The sequence below is a fragment of the Electrophorus electricus genome, chromosome 6 (genome assembly GCF_013358815.1).
Source record: "Electrophorus electricus isolate fEleEle1 chromosome 6, fEleEle1.pri, whole genome shotgun sequence".
NCBI classification, from domain to species: domain Eukaryota; kingdom Metazoa; phylum Chordata; class Actinopteri; order Gymnotiformes; family Gymnotidae; genus Electrophorus; species Electrophorus electricus.
This window is the reverse complement of record NC_049540.1, coordinates 12,923,299-12,945,798: the sequence shown is the minus strand read 5'-3', so window position 1 is coordinate 12,945,798 and position 22,500 is coordinate 12,923,299. Positions and strand designations below refer to the sequence as shown.

Sequence of the window (22,500 nt, the reverse complement as noted above, 5' to 3'; positions counted from 1 at the left end):
AGATGTCAAACAAAAAGGCAGAAACACATGCTGAACTTTGGGATCAGTGCCTTTACCTGCCCCACATATGTGAGCTGCAGGCCGGATGGACAGTAACTGATAATATGACACAAAAGCGAAAGTGTTTATTAAATATGAAATACATGTCTTATTTCCTTGCAGATCTGGTCTCCTCTCACACGCCTGCTAATGGACCAGGTTCTTAAAAGATAATGGTAACTGTGCTACGCCTGGCAAAATGTGATGCTATTTAATTCATATTCATAGTGTTACCATGGCGATAATTAGCGCACTGGTGTCAACTTACCGCCGCGATAAAGTCACCTGTGCCCTATGTGAAAGCCAATCAAAATAGAGATTTAAATGAGGCCATGCATATTAAAGACCCGTGTCAGGAGGTCGATGACTGACTAACCCCAGTCGTGAGACCAGTACTACAATCACAACTAGCAGGTACATAGAAATGTAACACACTTGTAACTTTCACCAAGATCATCCAAGCCACACCGTCTTATTACCGTGACATTTACCATCTTCCAGGTTCAGGTGGGATTTTACGCAGAGCGCTGTTCCGTTATGAATCGCTAACGTCATATGCAGAGGAGGACTAAATGCGGTAGTAACATATATCATGCAAACGGTAAAATGTGCCGGCAATTCACATTTATGAATGAGGAAACATCTTACCACGGCGCCGTTCGCTGTTAATGTCACGTTAAATTTGGCGGTAGGTTTTTATAAATGTGGCCCAATGACCCTCTCCCTGTTCAGGTGCCATTTATTATGTGCTATTTCGAATAGTGAGTGGGTGAAACTAGGACAGTTGAACAGTAGTTTGAGACTGTGCGTGTGTGTGTCTGTGTGTGACTGAGACAGAGAAAGAATTAGGTTAAAAATATACATACATACATACATTTTTTGCCCCTATTATGCCTCTATTGTACATGTGCACACGCACACACACACACACACACGCACCCACACACACACACACACTCACAAGCACACTTGAACAGAGCTGAAAAACTCCTACTGGCTGGAGATTTCTTGGTACTGGTCCAGTCACTGGCCTGCAGTGACCCTGACACATACAAAAACTCCAGCAACCCTGTCATACCTGACACACTCATACCAGCGCAACACCTGCTGCCATGTCAGTGTGACCGCCGCTTCGAGAATGACGGTCCACCACCCAAATGACACATGCTCAGCACTGGCCCTGTGGTCAGAAACTGAGCAGGGAACAGAGCCACAAGGCAGCCAAACACAACAGAGTGAGTGATGAGTGTCTAGCGTAAACTGTGATGACTAGGGTCACACTGATGACAGCACCTCTACAGAGTTTGCTTTCTCCATTGCGTTTCTAAGCCAGATGCTTATGTTTTTTTAATCATTTTTTAAATCTAACTTTGTTGCTTATTTAATTACTGAAAGTTTCGTTTTCATCTCGATGTTTTAAAGACTTTCTGTATTTGTTTCCACATCCCATCTTTCTGGTTCTCTTGTGTGTTAATGGAATAGTGGTGATCAGATTGCCACCCTATGACTCTCTCTCTCTTTCTCGCACACACGCACACACACACTCACACACACTTTTGACTTAAAGTATTGCTGACGTGTGCAGAAAGTGGACGAGAGGCAGGTCACTATCATCTGTATACACTCCTGAGTGTGTGTGTGTGATCCCTGCACTCGTCCGTTGTTGACTCAAAGGTGGTCTCACTGCAGCTGAGTCCTTTCAAGGTGGTTAACTACCATCTCAGGGGGTCCGCGTGTTACCACAGCGTAGCGGCACGCTGAGCAACGGGAAGCTGCTTCGCCTTTACGGAGATATTTAATCCGCCATGTCATATTAACCATATCTTAATGGGAAATTACGATATGAGAATGGCTGTAATGTCCAGTGCGGTCGTTACGGTGGGGAAAAAACAATAGAACGAGTGAAGGTTCTCGTGCGGGGTACTAGAGTCACTCCACACAATGAAGGGATGAAGGAGTCAGAGGGTGAAAGAGGGATGAGCAAAAGAAAAGATGCGCTCGAGTGGAGGAAAGATGCGTTTTTATTACATTTGTGTCCCAGGGTCATGGCTGTGATGGATGGGTCTGTAGCGCCCGTGCAGTGTGTGTGTGTGTGTGTGTGTGTGTGTGTGTGTGTGTGTGTGTGTGGTCAAGTAACAACAATAACGTCTTGTGTTATACAATACAAGACATTATAGTCTGCAGTACAATATTATACCAGACCCTGCTGATAACGGGAGATCACTAGTGCTGTGGCACCAGTACCAGTGTGCAACAGACTGACAGCAAGAATCATGGGTGTGTTAAGCCTCTCACTACTGGTTAGCACCATCAGTAATAAAGCTCTCACATTCCAGCCTCACAGGAGAGGAGGACTGTGTGTGTGTGTGTGTGTGTGTGTGTGGTTACATGATACTATAGGAGCTCTGCACTCTGCTAAACATCTGCAGGAACCACAATTCAATAACACATGAAAGTGATTAATGATTGATGGGTATATTTGTTTGTCTTGGTGTGTGTATATGTGTGAGTGCGTGTGTGTGTCGCTCACGGTGGAGGTGGGTGAGAGCTCTCTCTGGTTATCACTCCTTCTTTCTCCATCAGCATCTGTCGAAATGTCCCCACCTTCTGTCTGATTTCCTCCTCAGAGTACCTGCAACACACGTACGCACGCACGCGCACACACACACACACACACACACACACACACACACACACACACACACACACAAAGGCTTGGCTCAGATAGCAAGACCAAGAGACAGTACAAATACTGACAACACAAGGCCAGTCACTTAAACTCTAGCTCTCTCTCTCTCTCTCTCTCTCTCTCACACACACACACACACACACACACACACACGCTCACAGATTATGCACCACGAATTGTGAGAGGAGTCCAGCAGTGTGACCCAGCTGTAACACACACGTAGCGTGAGGAGGGGACGGCCATAGAGATGTCACACACGGGGCCGGGGACAGGGATGACGTGTGTCCAGGGATGACGTGTGTCCAGAGATAACGTGTGTGCAGGGATGATGTGTGTCCAGGGATAATGTGTGTCCAGGGATAACGTGTGTCCAGGGATGACGTGTGTCCAGGGATAACGTGTGTCCAGAGATAACGTGTGTCCAGGGATGACGTGTGTCCAGAGACGACAGAGACGCATAGCCAGTGTCTAGAGATGGCAGTGCAGCAGCAGTGTGCTCAATGTGAGCGTACAAAACCACAGATCTAAACCAGCTGACTGATACGTTGGTGATGATACCAGAGAGAGAAATGTCCATTTAGCTTTGTATTATTTGCCTTTTGCGGTTATTAAATGGGATGGAATGGGTTTAATGAAGTGTGTGTGTGTGTGTGTGTGTGTGTGTGTGTGTGTGTGTGTGTGTGTGTGTGTGTGTGTGTGTGTTTGTGTTTGTGTGTGGACTTCACACAGAGCCTGCATATTGTGTTTCTAGGAGCTCGGTGTCCAGGAGGGCCAAACTCTTCCAGGAGAGTCAGTATCTCTCAGCAGCAAACATCGTTCAGATGCGACGTGAATTTGGTAGTATCTAAACTAGCGGGAGGCTCCCCCTCAAACGCTGCCCCGCCCCCATGCCGCCCACACTGCTCCAACCACACCCCCCTCCCCCCTGTCTACTCATAACCAAGTAACACTGTCTGATTCCGGATTGGGTGGCAGCCAGGTAAAGTCTGGCCTGTGGTGTGTCAAGTGAGCGAAGCGCAGGTCTGAGATCAGTTGCAAAGCGACGCCGTGTCTCCCGCCGTGTCTCTTGGTCTGCCCCCTTTCTGTTTTTTTCTCCTAAGTGGGTGACACAGAAGTGTCACGCTGCCCTGCAGCCCTGACCAATGAGGCTAAAGCTGGGTCTCTTCACTACATTCCCCAGAATCCCCTGGGGCGATACTCGTCCCCTGAATACTAATGCCATACACCTGTTCCTAGCGCTATTTAATTCCGGTAGGTTAGCTGCTTCCTTGCGAAGTATTGCTTCTGTTCCTGTGAGTGCACTGAGTGTTAGCCATCGTTTCCTGAACTCCCTGTGTGTTGACTGGTTCACTTGACATCGTCTTTGGGTTGCCCCTTTGTATTTGGTTGCCTTCAGGATTGTTTCTCTTTGGCTCCATTTTGTTGGACTGGTTTTTTGACTACGATTTTTAGATTTACCCTCTTATATTAAACTATCGACTTATCCGCACGCGTCTGGCCCTACCTGCCACATTACCAGAAGTCAGGATTGTTCATACTCAGTTCAGTATGTACTTAAATAAATCAATACTTTAAAGGTGTCGAGCTGTGTCACCTCACTTTCTTAAAGGCAATACAAATCAAGCAATTACCTGACAATGCTCATCTAACTGAACTCAAGACAGAGGTAGGCGCCATCAGTAAACATTCATGCCCTTCTTATACAGTATAACATATAAAATACGGTTTAATATAACTTTTAAAAAACGCTTAAAGAAATGCTGTATTTATAGTTATAACAGCTATGAAATCAAATGAATGCTGTCATTGTCTTCTCTGCAGTCTACAGAAATGGTGAGAGAGAAAAAGGGAAAAGGGACAGAGCATGAGAGAGAGAGAGGGAGGGAAAGAGAGGGAGAGATGGAGAGAGAGAGAGAGAGAGAGAGAGAGAGGGAGGGAGAGAGAGAGAGAGAGAGGGAGAGAGAGAGAGAGAGAGAGAGAGAGGGAGGGAGAGAGAGGGAGGGAGAGAGAGAGAGGGAGAGAGAGAGAGAGAGAGAGAGAGAGATGGAGAGAGAGAGAGAGAGAGATGGAGAGAGAGAGAGAGAGAGAGAGAGAGAGATGGAGAGAGAGAGAGAGAGAGAGAGAGAGAGATGGAGAGAGAGAGAGAGAGAGAGAGATGGAGAGAGAGAGAGAGCTGGCTATGTAGTGAAATGACTTAAACAGTCACCAAAAAACCCCAAACTGAACATTCAACCCGCTTGGCATTTTGGAAGTAATTCTGCATGTCATAAAATGACCTTTTCCGTTGCTGTGGCTCCTCCCACCTACCCGCTTCCCTCCCAGCACGTCTGGAAGGCTCCGGGCCGACTGGGCAGCTGTTCCAGGAGGGTTTTAGCAACACTTACACTCATCAGACCAGACTAGGACTTTTACACACCCCAACTTCTGTTACTTATCGGTTGATATTACTTATTTCATTTTTTATTATATATATATAAAAACTTACAATTACGTCTGAATACAACGTGATCAATTAGGGACCAACAGTGGGGCTTCAACTAGCAACCTTCTGATTACAAGTCAAATACTTTAAAAGTTACCACTGCCCCGTATTTTGGTTCTGTCGTGGTGTCTGGTGTCAACCAGAGGAGAATAGGCTCCCCTCTGAGTCTTGGCTCCTCTCCCCTCTTGGCTCCTCTCCTCCCCTCCCCTCTCCTCTCCTCTCCTCTCATCTCCTCTTTTCCTCTCCTCTCTTCTCCTTTCTCATCTTCTCTCCTCCCCTATCCTCTCCTCTTCTCCTTTCCTCTCCTCCCCTCTCCTCTCCTCCCCTCTCTCCTCTCCTCCCCTCTCCTCTCTCCTCTCCTCCCCTCTTCTCTCCTCTCTTTTTTCCTCTCCTCCCCTCCCCTCCCCTCTCCTCTCTCCTTTGCTCTCCCCTCCCCTCTGCTCCCCTCTCCTCTCCCTTCTCCTCTCCTCCCCACCCCTCCCCTCTCCTCTGCTCTCCTCTCTCCTTTCCTCACCTCCCCTCCCCTCTCCTCCCCTCTCATCTCCCCTCCCCTCTCCTCTCCTCTCCCCTCCCCTCCTCTCTCCTCTCTTCCTCCTATTTTTTTCCTCTTCTCCCCTCTACTCTCCTCTCCTCTCCTCTCCTCTCCTCTCCTCTCCTCTCCTCTCCTCTTTCTTCCTCACATTCTAAGGGTGTTTTTCTTTGCCACCATTGCCTTTGACTTGCTCACTGGGGGCATGGACAGCCACAAAGCCGCTTTGTGACAACAGCTGTTGTAAAAAGTGCTATACACATAATTCTACTTTGACAGCCGTGACCTGTGGCGTGACAGGAGGTCAGCTCCGTGACAGCTCCTTGTCAGCTCCGACACCTCTGTCAAACCTCTCAGCATCTCAGCAATGGTAGTGGCACTTAAACACTGGAACGGGACTGGAGGGTGCTGTCCACTAAGGTGTGGTCCTGAAACTGCCGTTGGTTCACAAAACTACTTATACCGAAGTTATTTGTTTTTTTAATCAAGGGACATTCTTAGGCCTGCGCAATGTGGCATGTCCTGCTTTCTTCAACACACCTACACCGCCCCCAAGCCCCAAAACAACCAATCAGGTCACACCATCCACAGCCACCATGTTGTTCTTGGACCTCCCCCTGTGACCCCCTGCTGACGCCAAAGGGGAACAGGAGCACATGGACACTCCTCCCATAGAGAGACACAGACTGTACACTGAGAGAGAGAGAGATAAACTGCACAGAGACAGACATAGACTGTACAGAGAGACAGACATAGACTGTACAGAGAGACAGACATAGACTGTACAGAGAGAAAGAGAGATAAACTGCACAGAGACAGACATAGACTGTACAGAGAGACAGACACAGACTGTACACTGAGAGAGAGAGAGATAAACTGCACAGAGACAGACATAGACTGTACAGAGAGACAGACATAGACTGTACAGAGAGACAGACATAGACTGTACAGAGAGACAGACATAGACTGTACAGAGAGAAAGAGAGAGATAAACTGCACAGAGACAGACATAGACTGTACAGAGAGACAGACACAGACTGTACACTGAGAGAGAGAGAGATAAACTGCACAGAGACAGACATAGACTGTACAGAGAGACAGACATAGACTGTACAGAGAGACAGACATAGACTGTACAGAGAGAAAGAGAGAGATAAACTGCACAGAGACAGACATAGACTGTACAGAGAGACAGACACAGACTGTACACTGAGAGAGAGAGAGATAAACTGCACAGAGACAGACATAGACTGTACAGAGAGACAGACATAGACTGTACAGAGAGACAGACATAGACTGTACAGAGACAGACATAGACTGTACAGAGAGACAGACATAGACTGTACAGAGAGACAGACATAGACTGTACAGAGAGAAAGAGAGAGAGAGAGAGTGAGCGAGAGAGCAAGCAGCAAAATTCGTAACATCTTGTCACATCCTAAGAGCCAATCAGTAAATCCCCCCCCCTTTCAATATTGTTGACTGAGGGTTAATCATTTGTTTTGTTTCGATAATGTTCTTTTCGTACCCATTTTGCCTTTCCTATGTTGATTGGCTTAGGCAGTAATGTAACTTATAACTTTCATGTTAATAAATTATTGTTGAATTGAGGCAGAGAGGAAGAGACAGAGTGAGATGGAAAGAGCGAGAGAGAGAGAGAAAGGGAGAGAGAGAAAGAGAGAGAGAGAGAGCGAGAGAGTGAGATAGTCATTAGTCAGAATGTGAAACACATAGGTAGGTAAAAGGATCTCAGCCAGGAGACTCGGCTTCACTTCCTGATCCGTCATGGTCTCCTTTTGTATCCAGCAGTGGCGCTTAACGCCTCCGCCAGCATAGCCATGGCAACGCAAGCACAGCACGGTCAGAGTCAGTCGATGCAAGTCGCACCTGCAAGTCAGCTGGAGGGGGGCTGTGGTAACCAAGAGCAACCGCCACGCCATCACGGCTGTGTGCTCCGGGCAAGGCTTTACAACAATGCTGCGGTTTATCAGCCGTGGTGCACGGGACCCCCACTAGCAGGAGATGGTAGGTGTGTGTGGGTGTGTGTGTTTATCTGTATTTGTGCAATAATCTAATTAAAGTAACGCTGACTTGGTTCAATGCAAAGGCCATGGTTTGAGTACGTAAGGTCATTTATGTTGAAACAGTGAAACACCTCATGTGCATACATATGAAACCCTTGCACATATTCATACATATGTTCACTCACACCTGGATATACATACTCTTGCACATAAACATAGCGCTTAGTTCAGTGTGTGGGGTTAAAACCGTTTCAGTGCATCTGCCAGTCATCTCACTGTAATAGGAAGACAGATATTTAACGTAGGCAACGTGGATATTTAACGTATACAACATGTTTGTGAACGCGAGGTGTAGGGCGGTCTGTCGTTTGTTTCCTCGTAAAGCAGCCGAACGTCCCTGTGGTATAAGAACTCCTGATCAGTTATGCAAATTTGAAAATGAAATGAAAGATTCCAGGTTATTGATCGGACATGACTACTATTAGAAGTGATTAGATTATGTGTTACAGTATCTTAGTAAATATTCTGAACAAATGTTGCTGGCACTGGGGGAGTATTTTAAAAAACGATAATGAGACGTGTTTTAAATATTGACTTACATGCTGTAGGCCTATTAGTGGACAGTGGCAAGCTAACATGTAGCCTAATGCTATGACTTAGCCACACCTTTGCCAAACAGGTCTATAGGTTGCATAGTCTTATCATTTCTAACAGTATAATTGATCAATAACTTGCCATCTTGCCACTGGTTTTCCACTTTCCATAATTCATTAGGAGTTCTTTTACTAAAAATTCTACGATGTATGGCTTGTCTGGAATAAAAGGAGCTGGACCTTCCTGCAGTTAATGCTGGAAGGTTTAAACATTAAACCCAGAATTTTTCTAAACAATAACTTCAACTTCTCATTTTATAAGGATGTGTTCTGGTGAAGGAACACCAATGTGGGCCAAAAAATCCATAGATCAGTTCCCAAAAGTGAAGCAACTCTGTACTAATTATATCCTGGATCTGAAAAGTGGTTAATATTATACCCTGTCAAGGGTTGCCAAGGGCAACCGGGAGCGCCGCTGGAAGAGGTGTTGGCTGAACTGTAAGCATATTTTTCTGTAGTGTCTTTGACCTTCAAATCGTAGTATAATGAGAATTAGGTGCTAACATAACGATGTTTTTTTTTTTAGAGATCACCTTATGCTGACAAGCATGCTGTACACGTTAAATGTCTGTATGTGCAAGTGTTTCATTCATATGTATGTGCAAGTATGATGGGCCATTTAGGGCGAAATCAGTGACACCTCCAACACTTCCACACACACACTACTTGCACACACCTATGAAACACTTGACCATGCATATGAAACACTTGTGCATACATATTAAATATTTTCACATAAATAGCCTACTACTTACATACTTGCATATGATAACTTACACTCGCATATTGCATATTATTAATATTGCATATTCACTTGCACATTCATTCATTTTAACTACGCTTGTGTGTATGTGTGTAATGACTTCTGGGTGCAATGAAAATTCTTTTACACACATGCAGCCACACAGATACACACAAGCACAGTGACTCTGTGTTTACGCAGCAGTGACTGAATGCGCAAGTGCGTGTATATGCAAGTGTATTAAGTATAATACGCAGATGTAAGTAGTAGGCTATTTATGTGAAAATGTTTCATATGTATGCGCAAGTATTTTATAGGTATGTACAAGCAGTGTGTGTGTGTGTGTGTGTGTGTGTGTGTGTGCACGCGCACGCGCAAGTGTTTCACCCTAAACAGCCCCCCATATATGAGACTGCTTCATCATCCACACCTGCTCACACACCAGCCAACAAAAGCACCTCTATGGTGTAATAGCTGCAGTATACGGAGAGAGGAGCACAGTGCAGGCCCATGGCTCCACACAGAGCCCCAGCCAGTGGCGCCTGGTGCATTAATACCTGCTCTGACCGTCTCTCATTCACCTGCCTCAGGTTGCAGACTACAGTCTTCTGTCCTTCATAAAATAGGTTTAGATGTTGTCATTTGTCAGACACTTTTATGCACAGTAGCCAGGGAAGGCAGCAGAGTGGCAGCCTAGTGGAGGTACAGGGGCAGGGCTGCAGTGAGATAGGGGCTGTGTTTGTGTGGTAAGGCGGCGGTCTTTCAAACTGGGAGTAGTTAGCATGGACACACCAGAGAAGCAGCCCCATGACACACAGCATCTCCCCCTACACTAAACCATCACCACACACACTCGCACGCACACACACACTCGCACGCACACACACACTCACACACACACACACTCACACACACACACACTCACACGCACACACACACTCACACGCACACACACACTCACACGCACAGACACACACACTCACACACACACGCACACAGACACACACACACACACGCACGCACACACATACTCGCACGCACACACACACTCACACTCACACACACACGCACACGCACACAGACACACACACACTCACACGCACGCATGTGGAGACGAATAAAGATGATTTAAAGAGAGAAGTATTGAGAAGAACTTGCAGTGACAGAGAAGTGAAGACAGCAAGAACAGAGAGGGAGCGAGGGATAGTAAACAAAAGAAAGAGAGGGAGCGAGGGATAGTAAACAAGAGAAAGAGAGGGAGCGAGGGATAGTAAACAAAAGAAAGAGAGGGAGCGAGGGATAGTAAACAAGAGAAAGAGAGGGAGCGAGGGATAGTAAACAAGAGAAAGAGAGGGAGCGAGGGATAGTAAACAAGAGAAAGAGAGGGAGCGAGGGATAGTAAACAAAAGAAAGAGAGGGAGCGAGGGATAGTAAACAAGAGAAAGAGAGGGAGCGAGGGATAGTAAACAAAAGAAAGAGAGGGAGCGAGGGATAGTAAACAAGAGAAAGAGAGGGAGCAAGGTATAGTAAACAAAAGAAAGAGGGAGCGAGGGATAGTAAACAAGAGAAAGAGGGAGCGAGGGATAGTAAACAAGAGAAAGAGAGGCAGCGAGGGATAGTAAACAAGAGAAAGAGAGGGAGCAAGGGATAGTAAACAAGAGAAAGAGAGGGAGCGAAGGATAGTAAACAAAAGAAAGAGAGGGAGCGAGGGATAGTAAACAAGAGAAAGAGAGGGAGCGAGGGATAGTAAACAAAAGAAAGAGAGGGAGCGAGGGATAGTAAACAAGAGAAAGAGAGGGAGCGAGGGATAGTAAACAAAAGAAAGAGAGGGAGCGAGGGATAGTAAACGAAAGAGAAAGAGAGGGAGCGAGGGATAGTAAACGAAAGAGAAAGAGAGCGAGCAAGAGATAGTAAAAGAAAGAGAAAGAGAGGGAGCGAGGGATAGTAAAAGAAAGAGAAAGAGAGGGAGCGAGGGATAGTAAACAAAAGAGAAAGAGAGGGAGCGAGAGATAGTAAAAGAAAGAGAGAAGGAGCGAGGGATAGTAAACGAAAGAGAAAGAGAGGGAGCGAGGGATAGTAAAAGAAAGAGAAAGAGAGGGAGCGAGGGATAGTAAAAGAAAAAGAGAGGGAGCGAGGGATAGTAAAAGAAAGAGAAAGAGAGGGAGCGAGGGATAGTAAACAAAAGAAAGAGAGGGAGCAAGGGATAGTAAACGAAAGAGAAAGAGAGGGAGCGAGAAATAGTAAAAGAAAGAGAAAGAGAGGGAGCGAGGGATAGTAAACGAAAGAGAAAGAGAGGGAGCGAGGGATAGTAAACAAAAGAGAAAGAGAGGGAGCGAGGGATAGTAAACAAAAGAAAGAGAGGGAGCGAGGGATAGTAAACGAAAGAGAAAGAGAGGGAGCGAGGGATAGTAAACGAAAGAGAAAGAGAGCGAGCAAGAGATAGTAAAAGAAAGAGAAAGAGAGGGAGCGAGGGATAGTAAACGAAAGAGAAAGAGAGGGAGCGAGAGATAGTAAACGAAAGAGAAAGAGAGGGAGCGAGAAATAGTAAAAGAAAGAGAAAGAGAGGGAGCGAGGGATAGTAAACGAAAGAGAGAGAGAAGGAGCGAGGGATAGTAAATGAAAGAGAAAGAGAGGGAGCGAGGGATAGTAAAAGAAAGAGAAAGAGAGGGAGCGAGGGATAGTAAAAGAAAAAGAGGGAGCGAGGGATAGTAAAAGAAAGAAAGAGAGCGAGCGAGGGATAGTAAACGAAAGAGAAAGAGAGGGAGCGAAGGATAGTAAACGAAAGAGAAAGAGAAGGAGCGAGAGGGATAGTAAACGAAAGAGAAAGAGAGGCAGCGAGGGATAGTAAACAACAGAAAGAGAGGGAGCAAGGGATAGTAAACAAGAGAAAGAGAGGGAGCGAGGGATAGTAAACAAAAGAAAGAGAGGGAGCGAGGGATAGTAAACAAGAGAAAGAGAGGGAGCGAGGGATAGTAAACAAAAGAAAGAGAGGGAGCGAGGGATAGTAAACAAGAGAAAGAGAGGGAGCGAGGGATAGTAAACAAAAGAAAGAGAGGGAGCGAGGGATAGTAAACGAAAGAGAAAGAGAGGGAGCGAGGGATAGTAAACGAAAGAGAAAGAGAGCGAGCAAGAGATAGTAAAAGAAAGAGAAAGAGAGGGAGCGAGGGATAGTAAAAGAAAGAGAAAGAGAGGGAGCGAGGGATAGTAAACAAAAGAGAAAGAGAGGGAGCGAGAGATAGTAAAAGAAAGAGAGGGAGCGAGGGATAGTAAAAGAAAGAGAAAGAGAGGGAGCAAGGGATAGTAAAAGAAAAAGAGAGGGAGCGAGGGATAGTAAAAGAAAGAGAAAGAGAGGGAGCGAGGGATAGTAAACAAAAGAAAGAGAGGGAGCGAGGGATAGTAAACGAAAGAGAAAGAGAGGGAGCGAGAAATAGTAAAAGAAAGAGAAAGAGAGGGAGCGAGGGATAGTAAACGAAAGAGAAAGAGAGGGAGCGAGGGATAGTAAACGAAAGAGAAAGAGAGGGAGCGAGGGATAGTAAACAAAAGAAAGAGAGGGAGCGAGGGATAGTAAACAAAAGAAAGAGAGGGAGAGGGAGCGAGGGATAGTAAACGAAAGAGAAAGAGAGCGAGCAAGAGATAGTAAAAGAAAGAGAAAGAGAGGGAGCGAGGGATAGTAAACGAAAGAGAAAGAGAGGGAGCGAGAGATAGTAAACGAAAGAGAAAGAGAGGGAGCGAGAAATAGTAAAAGAAAGAGAAAGAGAGGGAGCGAGGGATAGTAAACGAAAGAGAAAGAGAGAAGGAGCGAGGGATAGTAAATGAAAGAGAAAGAGAGGGAGCGAGGGATAGTAAAAGAAAGAGAAAGAGAGGGAGCGAGGGATAGTAAAAGAAAAAGAGAGGGAGCGAGGGATAGTAAAAGAAAGAAAGAGAGCGAGCGAGGGATAGTAAACGAAAGAGAAAGAGAGGGAGCGAAGGATAGTAAACGAAAGAGAAAGAGAAGGAGCGAGAGGGATAGTAAACGAAAGAGAAAGAGAGGCAGCGAGGGATAGTAAACAAGAGAAAGAGAGGGAGCAAGGGATAGTAAACAAGAGAAAGAGAGGGAGCGAGGGATAGTAAACAAAAGAAAGAGAGGGAGCGAGGGATAGTAAACAAGAGAAAGAGAGGGAGCGAGGGATAGTAAACAAAAGAAAGAGAGGGAGCGAGGGATAGTAAACAAGAGAAAGAGAGGGAGCGAGGGATAGTAAACAAAAGAAAGAGAGGGAGCGAGGGATAGTAAACGAAAGAGAAAGAGAGGGAGCGAGGGATAGTAAACGAAAGAGAAAGAGAGCGAGCAAGAGATAGTAAAAGAAAGAGAAAGAGAGGGAGCGAGGGATAGTAAAAGAAAGAGAAAGAGAGGGAGCGAGGGATAGTAAACAAAAGAGAAAGAGAGGGAGCGAGAGATAGTAAAAGAAAGAGAGGGAGCGAGGGATAGTAAAAGAAAGAGAAAGAGAGGGAGCGAGGGATAGTAAAAGAAAAAGAGAGGGAGCGAGGGATAGTAAAAGAAAGAGAAAGAGAGGGAGCGAGGGATAGTAAACAAAAGAAAGAGAGGGAGCGAGGGATAGTAAACGAAAGAGAAAGAGAGGGAGCGAGAAATAGTAAAAGAAAGAGAAAGAGAGGGAGCGAGGGATAGTAAACGAAAGAGAAAGAGAGGGAGCGAGGGATAGTAAACGAAAGAGAAAGAGAGGGAGCGAGGGATAGTAAACAAAAGAAAGAGAGGGAGCGAGGGATAGTAAACAAAAGAAAGAGAGGGAGCGAGGGATAGTAAACGAAAGAGAAAGAGAGGGAGCGAGGGATAGTAAACGAAAGAGAAAGAGAGCGAGCAAGAGATAGTAAAAGAAAGAGAAAGAGAGGGAGCGAGGGATAGTAAACGAAAGAGAAAGAGAGGGAGCGAGAGATAGTAAACGAAAGAGAAAGAGAGGGAGCGAGAAATAGTAAAAGAAAGAGAAAGAGAGGGAGCGAGGGATAGTAAACGAAAGAGAAAGAGAGAAGGAGCGAGGGATAGTAAATGAAAGAGAAAGAGAGGGAGCGAGGGATAGTAAAAGAAAGAGAAAGAGAGGGAGCGAGGGATAGTAAAAGAAAAAGAGAGGGAGCGAGGGATAGTAAAAGAAAGAAAGAGAGCGAGCGAGGGATAGTAAACGAAAGAGAAAGAGAGGGAGCGAAGGATAGTAAACGAAAGAGAAAGAGAAGGAGCGAGAGGGATAGTAAACGAAAGAGAAAGAGAGGGAGCAAGGGATAGTAAACAAAAGAAAGAGAGGGAGCGAGGGATAGTAAACAAGAGAAAGAGAGGGAGCGAGGGATAGTAAACAAAAGAAAGAGAGGGAGCGAGGGATAGTAAACAAGAGAAAGAGAGGGAGCGAGGGATAGTAAACAAAAGAAAGAGAGGGAGCGAGGGATAGTAAACGAAAGAGAAAGAGAGGGAGCGAGGGATAGTAAACGAAAGAGAAAGAGAGCGAGCAAGAGATAGTAAAAGAAAGAGAAAGAGAGGGAGCGAGGGATAGTAAACAAAAGAGAAAGAGAGGGAGCGAGAGATAGTAAAAGAAAGAGAGAAGGAGCGAGGGATAGTAAACGAAAGAGAAAGAGAGGGAGCGAGGGATAGTAAAAGAAAGAGAAAGAGAGGGAGCGAGGGATAGTAAAAGAAAAAGAGAGGGAGCGAGGGATAGTAAAAGAAAGAGAAAGAGAGGGAGCGAGGGATAGTAAACAAAAGAAAGAGAGGGAGCGAGGGATAGTAAACGAAAGAGAAAGAGAGCGAGCAAGAGATAGTAAAAGAAAGAGAAAGAGAGGGAGCGAGGGATAGTAAAAGAAAGAGAAAGAGAGGGAGCGAGGGATAGTAAACAAAAGAGAAAGAGAGGGAGCGAGAGATAGTAAAAGAAAGAGAGAAGGAGCGAGGGATAGTAAACGAAAGAGAAAGAGAGGGAGCGAGGGATAGTAAAAGAAAGAGAAAGAGAGGGAGCGAGGGATAGTAAAAGAAAAAGAGAGGGAGCGAGGGATAGTAAAAGAAAGAGAAAGAGAGGGAGCGAGGGATAGTAAACAAAAGAAAGAGAGGGAGCGAGGGATAGTAAACGAAAGAGAAAGAGAGGGAGCGAGAAATAGTAAAAGAAAGAGAAAGAGAGGGAGCGAGGGATAGTAAACGAAAGAGAAAGAGAGGGAGCGAGGGATAGTAAACGAAAGAGAAAGAGAGGGAGCGAGGGATAGTAAACGAAAGAGAAAGAGAGGGAGCGAAGGATAGTAAACAAAAGAAAGAGAGGGAGCGAGGGATAGTAAACAAAAGAAAGAGAGGGAGCGAGGGATAGTAAACGAAAGAGAAAGAGAGGGAGCGAGGGATAGTAAACGAAAGAGAAAGAGAGCGAGCAAGAGATAGTAAAAGAAAGAGAAAGAGAGGGAGCGAGGGATAGTAAACGAAAGAGAAAGAGAGGGAGCGAGGGATAGTAAACAAAAGAGAAAGAGAGGGAGCGAGAGATAGTAAAAGAAAGAGAGGGAGCGAGGGATAGTAAAAGAAAAAGAGAGGGAGCGAGGGATAGTAAAAGAAAGAGAAAGAGAGGGAGCGAGGGATAGTAAAAGAAAAAGAGAGGGAGCGAGGGATAGTAAAAGAAAGAGAAAGAGAGGGAGCGAGGGATAGTAAACAAAAGAAAGAGAGGGAGCGAGGGATAGTAAACGAAAGAGAAAGAGAGGGAGCGAGAAATAGTAAAAGAAAGAGAAAGAGAGGGAGCGAGGGATAGTAAACGAAAGAGAAAGAGAGGGAGCGAGGGATAGTAAACGAAAGAGAAAGAGAGGGAGCGAGGGATAGTAAAAGAAAGAGAAAGAGAGGGAGCGAGGGATAGTAAACGAAAGAGAAAGAGAGGGAGCGAGAGATAGTAAACGAAAGAGAAAGAGAGGGAGCGAGAAATAGTAAAAGAAAGAGAAAGAGAGGGAGCAAGGGATAGTAAACGAAAGAGAAAGAGAGAAGGAGCGAGGGATAGTAAATGAAAGAGAAAGAGAGGGAGCGAGGGATAGTAAAAGAAAGAGAAAGAGAGGGAGCGAGGGATAGTAAAAGAAAAAGAGAGGGAGCGAGGGATAGTAAAAGAAAGAAAGAGAGCGAGCGAGGGATAGTAAACGAAAGAGAAAGAGAGGGAGCGAAGGATAGTAAACGAAAGAGAAAGAGAAGGAGCGAGAGGGATAGTAAACGAAAGAGAAAGAGAGGCAGCGAGGGATAGTAAACAAGAGAAAGAGAGGGAGCAAGGGATAGTAAACAAGAGAAAGAGAGGGAGCGAGGGATAGTAAACAAAAGAAAGAGAGGGAGCGAGGGATAGTAAAAGAAAAAGAGAGGGAGCGAGGGATAGTAAAAGAAAGAGAAAGAGAGGGAGCGAGGGATAGTAAACAAAAGAAAGAGAGGGAGCGAGGGATAGTAAACGAAAGAGAAAGAGAGGGAGCGAGAAATAGTAAAAGAAAGAGAAAGAGAGGGAGCGAGGGATAGTAAACGAAAGAGAAAGAGAGCGAGCAAGAGATAGTAAAAGAAAGAGAAAGAGAGGGAACGAGGGATAGTAAACGAAAGAGAAAGAGAGGGAGCGAGGGATAGTAAACAAAAGAGAAAGAGAGGGAGCGAGAGATAGTAAAAGAAAGAGAGGGAGCGAGGGATAGTAAAAGAAAAAGAGAGGGAGCGAGGGATAGTAAAAGAAAGAGAAAGAGAGGGAGCGAGGGATAGTAAAAGAAAAAGAGAGGGAGCGAGGGATAGTAAAAGAAAGAGAAAGAGAGGGAGCGAGGGATAGTAAACAAAAGAAAGAGAGGGAGCGAGGGATAGTAAACGAAAGAGAAAGAGAGGGAGCGAGAAATAGTAAAAGAAAGAGAAAGAGAGGGAGCGAGGGATAGTAAACGAAAGAGAAAGAGAGGGAGCGAGGGATAGTAAACGAAAGAGAAAGAGAGGGAGCGAGGGATAGTAAACAAAAGAAAGAGAGGGAGCGAGGGATAGTAAACAAAAGAAAGAGAGGGAGCGAGGGATAGTAAACAAAAGAGAAAGAGAGGGAGCGAGGGATAGTAAACGAAAGAGAAAGAGAGCGAGCAAGAGATAGTAAAAGAAAGAGAAAGAGAGGGAGCGAGGGATAGTAAACGAAAGAGAAAGAGAGGGAGCGAGAGATAGTAAACGAAAGAGAAAGAGAGGGAGCGAGAAATAGTAAAAGAAAGAGAAAGAGAGGGAGCGAGGGATAGTAAACGAAAGAGAAAGAGAGAAGGAGCGAGGGATAGTAAATGAAAGAGAAAGAGAGGGAGCGAGGGATAGTAAAAGAAAGAGAAAGAGAGGGAGCGAGGGATAGTAAAAGAAAAAGAGAGGGAGCGAGGGATAGTAAAAGAAAGAAAGAGAGCGAGCGAGGGATAGTAAACGAAAGAGAAAGAGAGGGAGCGAAGGATAGTAAACGAAAGAGAAAGAGAAGGAGCGAGAGGGATAGTAAACGAAAGAGAAAGAGAGGCAGCGAGGGATAGTAAACAAGAGAAAGAGAGGGAGCAAGGGATAGTAAACAAGAGAAAGAGAGGGAGCGAGGGATAGTAAACAAAAGAAAGAGAGGGAGCGAGGGATAGTAAACAAGAGAAAGAGAGGGAGCGAGGGATAGTAAACAAAAGAAAGAGAGGGAGCGAGGGATAGTAAACAAGAGAAAGAGAGGGAGCGAGGGATATTAAACAAAAGAAAGAGAGGGAGCGAGGGATAGTAAACGAAAGAGAAAGAGAGGGAGCGAGGGATAGTAAACGAAAGAGAAAGAGAGCGAGCAAGAGATAGTAAAAGAAAGAGAAAGAGAGGGAGCGAGGGATAGTAAAAGAAAGAGAAAGAGAGGGAGCGAGGGATAGTAAACAAAAGAGAAAGAGAGGGAGCGAGAGATAGTAAAAGAAAGAGAGAAGGAGCGAGGGATAGTAAAAGAAAGAGAAAGAGAGGGAGCGAGGGATAGTAAACAAAAGAAAGAGAGGGAGCGAGGGATAGTAAACGAAAGAGAAAGAGAGGGAGCGAGAAATAGTAAAAGAAAGAGAAAGAGAGGGAGCGAGGGATAGTAAACGAAAGAGAAAGAGAGGGAGCGAGGGATAGTAAAAGAAAGAGAAAGAGAGGGAGCGAGGGATAGTAAACGAAAGAGAAAGAGAGGGAGCGAGGGATAGTAAAAGAAAGAGAAAGAGAGGGAGCGAGGGATAGTAAAAGAAAAAGAGAGGGAGCGAGGGATAGTAAAAGAAAGAGAAAGAGAGGGAGCGAGGGATAGTAAACAAAAGAAAGAGAGGGAGCGAGGGATAGTAAACGAAAGAGAAAGAGAGGGAGCGAGAAATAGTAAAAGAAAGAGAAAGAGAGGGAGCGAGGGATAGTAAACGAAAGAGAAAGAGAGGGAGCGAGGGATAGTAAACGAAAGAGAAAGAGAGGGAGCGAGGGATAGTAAACAAAAGAAAGAGAGGGAGCGAGGGATAGTAAACAAAAGAAAGAGAGGGAGCGAGGGATAGTAAACGAAAGAGAAAGAGAGGGAGCGAGGGATAGTAAACGAAAGAGAAAGAGAGCGAGCAAGAGATAGTAAAAGAAAGAGAAAGAGAGGGAGCGAGGGATAGTAAACGAAAGAGAAAGAGAGGGAGCGAGAAATAGTAAAAGAAAGAGAAAGAGAGGGAGCGAGGGATAGTAAATGAAAGAGAAAGAGAGGGAGTGAGGGATAGTAAACGAAAGAGAAAGAGAGGGAGCGAGGGATAGTAAAAGAAAGAGAAAGAGAGGGAGCGAGAGATAGTAAAAGAAAGAAAGAGAGGGAGCGAGGGATAGTAAAAGAAAGAGAAAGAGAGAGCGAGGGATAGTAAACGAAAGAGAAAGAGAGGGAGCGAGGGATAGTAAACGAAAAAGAAAGAGAGGGAGCGAGGGATAGTAAACGAAAGAGAAAGAGAGCGAGCGAGGGATAGTAAACAAAAGAGAAAGAGAGGGAGCGAGGGATAGTAAACGAAAAAGAAAGAGAGGGAGCGAGGGATAGTAAATGAAAGAGAAAGAGAGGGAGCGAGGGATAGTAAAAGAAAGAAAGAGGAGGAGCGAGGGATAGTAAACAAAAGAGAAAGAGAGGGAGCGAGAGATAGTAAAAGAAAGAGAAAGAGAAGGAGCGAGGGATAGTAAACGAAAGAGAAAGGGAGCGAAGGATAGTAAACGAAAGAGAAAGAGAGGGAGCGAGGGATAGTAAACGAAAGAGAAAGGGAGCGAAGGATAGTAAACGAAAGAGAAAGAGAAGGAGCGAGGGATGGAAAACGAAAGAGAAAGAGAGAGAGCGAGGGATAGTAAAAGAAAGAGAAAGAGAGGGAGCGAGAGATAGTAAAAGAAAGAAAGAGAGGGAGCGAGGGATAGTAAAAGAAAGAGAAAGAGAGAGCGAGGGATAGTAAACGAAAGAGAAAGAGAGGGAGCGAGGGATAGTAAACGAAAGAGAAAGAGAGGGAGCGAGAGATAGTAAAGAAAGAGAAAGAGGGAGCGAGAGATAGTAAACGAAAGAGAAAGAGAGGGAGCGAAGGATAGTAAACGAAAGAAAGAGAGGGAGCGAAGGATAGTAAACGAAAGAGAAAGAGAGGGAGCGAGGGATAGTAAATGAAAGAGAAAGAGAGGGAGCAAGGGATAGTAAACGAAAGAGAAAGAGAGGGAGCGAGAAATAGTAAAAGAAAGAGAAAGAGAGGGAGCGAGGGATAGTAAACGAAAGAGAAAGAGAGGGAGCGAGGGATAGTAAACGAAAAAGAAAGAGAAGGAGCGAGGGATAGTAAACGAAAGAGAAAGAGAGGGAGCGAGGGATAGTAAAAGAAAGAAAGAGAGGGAGCGAGAGATAGTAAAAGAAAGAAAGAGAGGGAGCGAGGGATAGTAAAAGAAAGAGAAAGAGAGAGCGAGGGATAGTAAACGAAAGAGAAAGAGAGGGAGCGAGAGATAGTAAAGAAAGAGAAAGAGAGAGCGAGGGATAGTAAACGAAAGAGAAAGAGAGGGAGCAAGGGATAGTAAACGAAAGAGAAAGAGAGGGAGCGAGAGATAGTAAACGAAAGAGAAAGAGAGGGAGCGAGGGATAGTAAACGAAAGAGAAAGAGAAGGAGTGAGGGATAGTAAACGAAAGCGAAAGAGAGAGAGCGAGGGATAGTAAACGAAAGAAAGAGAGGGAGCGAGGGATAGTAAACGAAAGAGAAAGAGAGAGAGCGAGGGATAGTAAACGAAAGAGAAAGAGAGGGAGCGAGGGATAGTAAAAGAAAGAAAGAGAAGGAGCGAGGGATAGTAAACAAAAGAGAAAGAGAGGGAGCGAGAGATAGTAAAAGAAAGAGAAAGAGAAGGAGCGAGGGATAGTAAACGAAAGAGAAAGGGAGCGAAGGATAGTAAACGAAAGAGAAAGAGAGGGAACGAGGGATAGTAAAAGAAAGAGAAAAAGAGGGAGCGAGGGATAGTAAACGAAAGAGAAAGAGAGGGAGCAAGGGATAGTAAACAAAAGAGAAAGAGAGAGAGGGAGAAAAGGGGAGGAATAAAACACTAAGGTTTGACGTAAGATCCTCTGAGCAGAGTTAGCCAGGCTTCACTTATTTTCAGATTAGACTTCAACATCTTCAAGACCACACACACACACACACACACACACACACACACACACACAGAGTCACGCACGCACACACACGCACACACACACACACACACACACACACACACACACTCACACACACACACACACACAAACAAACACACTCAATCTGTCTACATTTCCACTCGTTGCTTCTTTGCCATCAACTCTGTCAGATCCGCTCAATTACAACAAGTAACTGAGCCAATTATCAAGCAGCAAGGACAGCTGACCTGCCCCCACTCCCAGAGGCCTTCTGGGAAATCAACAGCCCCTCCCAGGCTTTTCTTTAGCCAACAATACAGTTAACACCCCAATTAACCACTTTTAATAGCATTAACCTCATGGCGTGAGTGTATGTAGGGTGGATGTGTACATATGGGTGTTTGTGGGTGTGTGTGTGTGTGCGTGTGTGTGTGGGGGGGTTTTACACAAAGACCAGAACTTGTCGATTGCTCCATCTGTGGTTCTATAACTCTGTAGCTTTGCACCTCAAGCTAAAATCACATATGCCACTACACGGTCTATATATCTCTATGCTATAATTAATACAAGTATTCACTTCATTCCAATGACTGAATAGATCACAAATAAAACAATAAAGGCCTGGTGCTTAATGAGCTTACTTTGTGACAGTTGCTAGCACTTTCAGGGCCAATAAAAGCACCCAATACTCACAGTGACAGCAATAAAGAACTTGCTTTCCAATCCATCCCCCTTCCACTCTAATGCCACTGCTGGTGTGTGTGTGTGTGTGTGTGGGGGGGGGGGGGGGGGGGGTTAAGTACAAGGGCTGGGAGGGTAGCCAGCAGCTGTAGACAGCTAAATGAGAGCACAGCTTAGCAAAGCATCTAGCTTCTGTGTGCCTTTCACTTAATTGGCTCCCAGGGTGGGGACATGGAGCACATTTAACCATTAATGCCCTATGCCTGCAGTCTCAGTGCGAGAGTGTGTGAGTGTGTGTGTGTGTGTGTGTGTGTGTGTGTGTGTGTGTGTGTGTGTGTGTGTGTGTGTGTGTGTGTGTGTGTGTGTGTGTGTGTGTGAAAATCCAATTACGTCTTCCAAAGCACACACCCAGCCAGTCTTAGTCTGCCTAGAAAAAACCTCTGTAGGCTAAAAGAGGAAAGGGATTATTATATGCACGTGTGTGTGGATTGTGTGAAGAAAGGGGGTTGTGGGGTTCACAGAGGGGTTACAGGGTTTGACAGGTTCTTGAGGGAGCTCTAGCTTGTTTGGAAGTAGCTGGAGGGGCAACGTGGCAGATTAGCTGTAGCTCCCATAAATAAATCCTCCAGCCACCATTTTAATTGCTTCCAAAACCACTCCGACCCCCTTTTGAAATTTGACAGCCTTGCTAATCGTGCGCCGCGTCCTTCTCTCGCTCCTTCGGATCGCTCACGGAACCGGGTCCCCGCCGAAGGGGCTTCGTTTCCAAACAGAGCAGGGAGGAGCAAAAAAACCCAGGAAGCAGAAGTCCCACCCCACAGGGAGCTCTGCCCATTCCCTCTCATTATTTCCTTTTCCAGCAGTCCCCCGGCTCCTCCGACGCTTTGCCGCGTCGGAACGGTTCTGGCCCTCGCTCTGCCTCTCTCTGGAGCGAGCGTGCAGGAACCCTTCGGCAGATGGTCTTTCCCTCCTCTCGCGGTCATCAATCTGACGGCCATTACTCAAGCAGTCTTAACGAGGAACACACCATCTGCTGTACTGAGAGTGTGTAGGGGCGGGGGGGCTTGGAACAGACTACGTGAATAACTAAACGAGGGAACAGAAGA

At 45.5% G+C, this 22,500-nt stretch overlaps 1 protein-coding gene across 2 annotated transcripts in view; it reads right to left on the bottom strand.

The window, feature by feature from the left end:
• The window catches only part of srrm3 (serine/arginine repetitive matrix 3), a 75,594-nt gene that overhangs the window by 20,084 nt on the left and 33,010 nt on the right, over positions 1-22,500 (bottom strand). For both annotated transcript variants that reach the window (XM_035527633.1, XM_035527634.1), the window contains exon 3: positions 2,570-2,671. In XM_035527633.1, the coding sequence (XP_035383526.1) occupies positions 2,570-2,671 (102 nt within the window). The remainder of the gene's footprint in view (positions 1-2,569; positions 2,672-22,500) is intronic.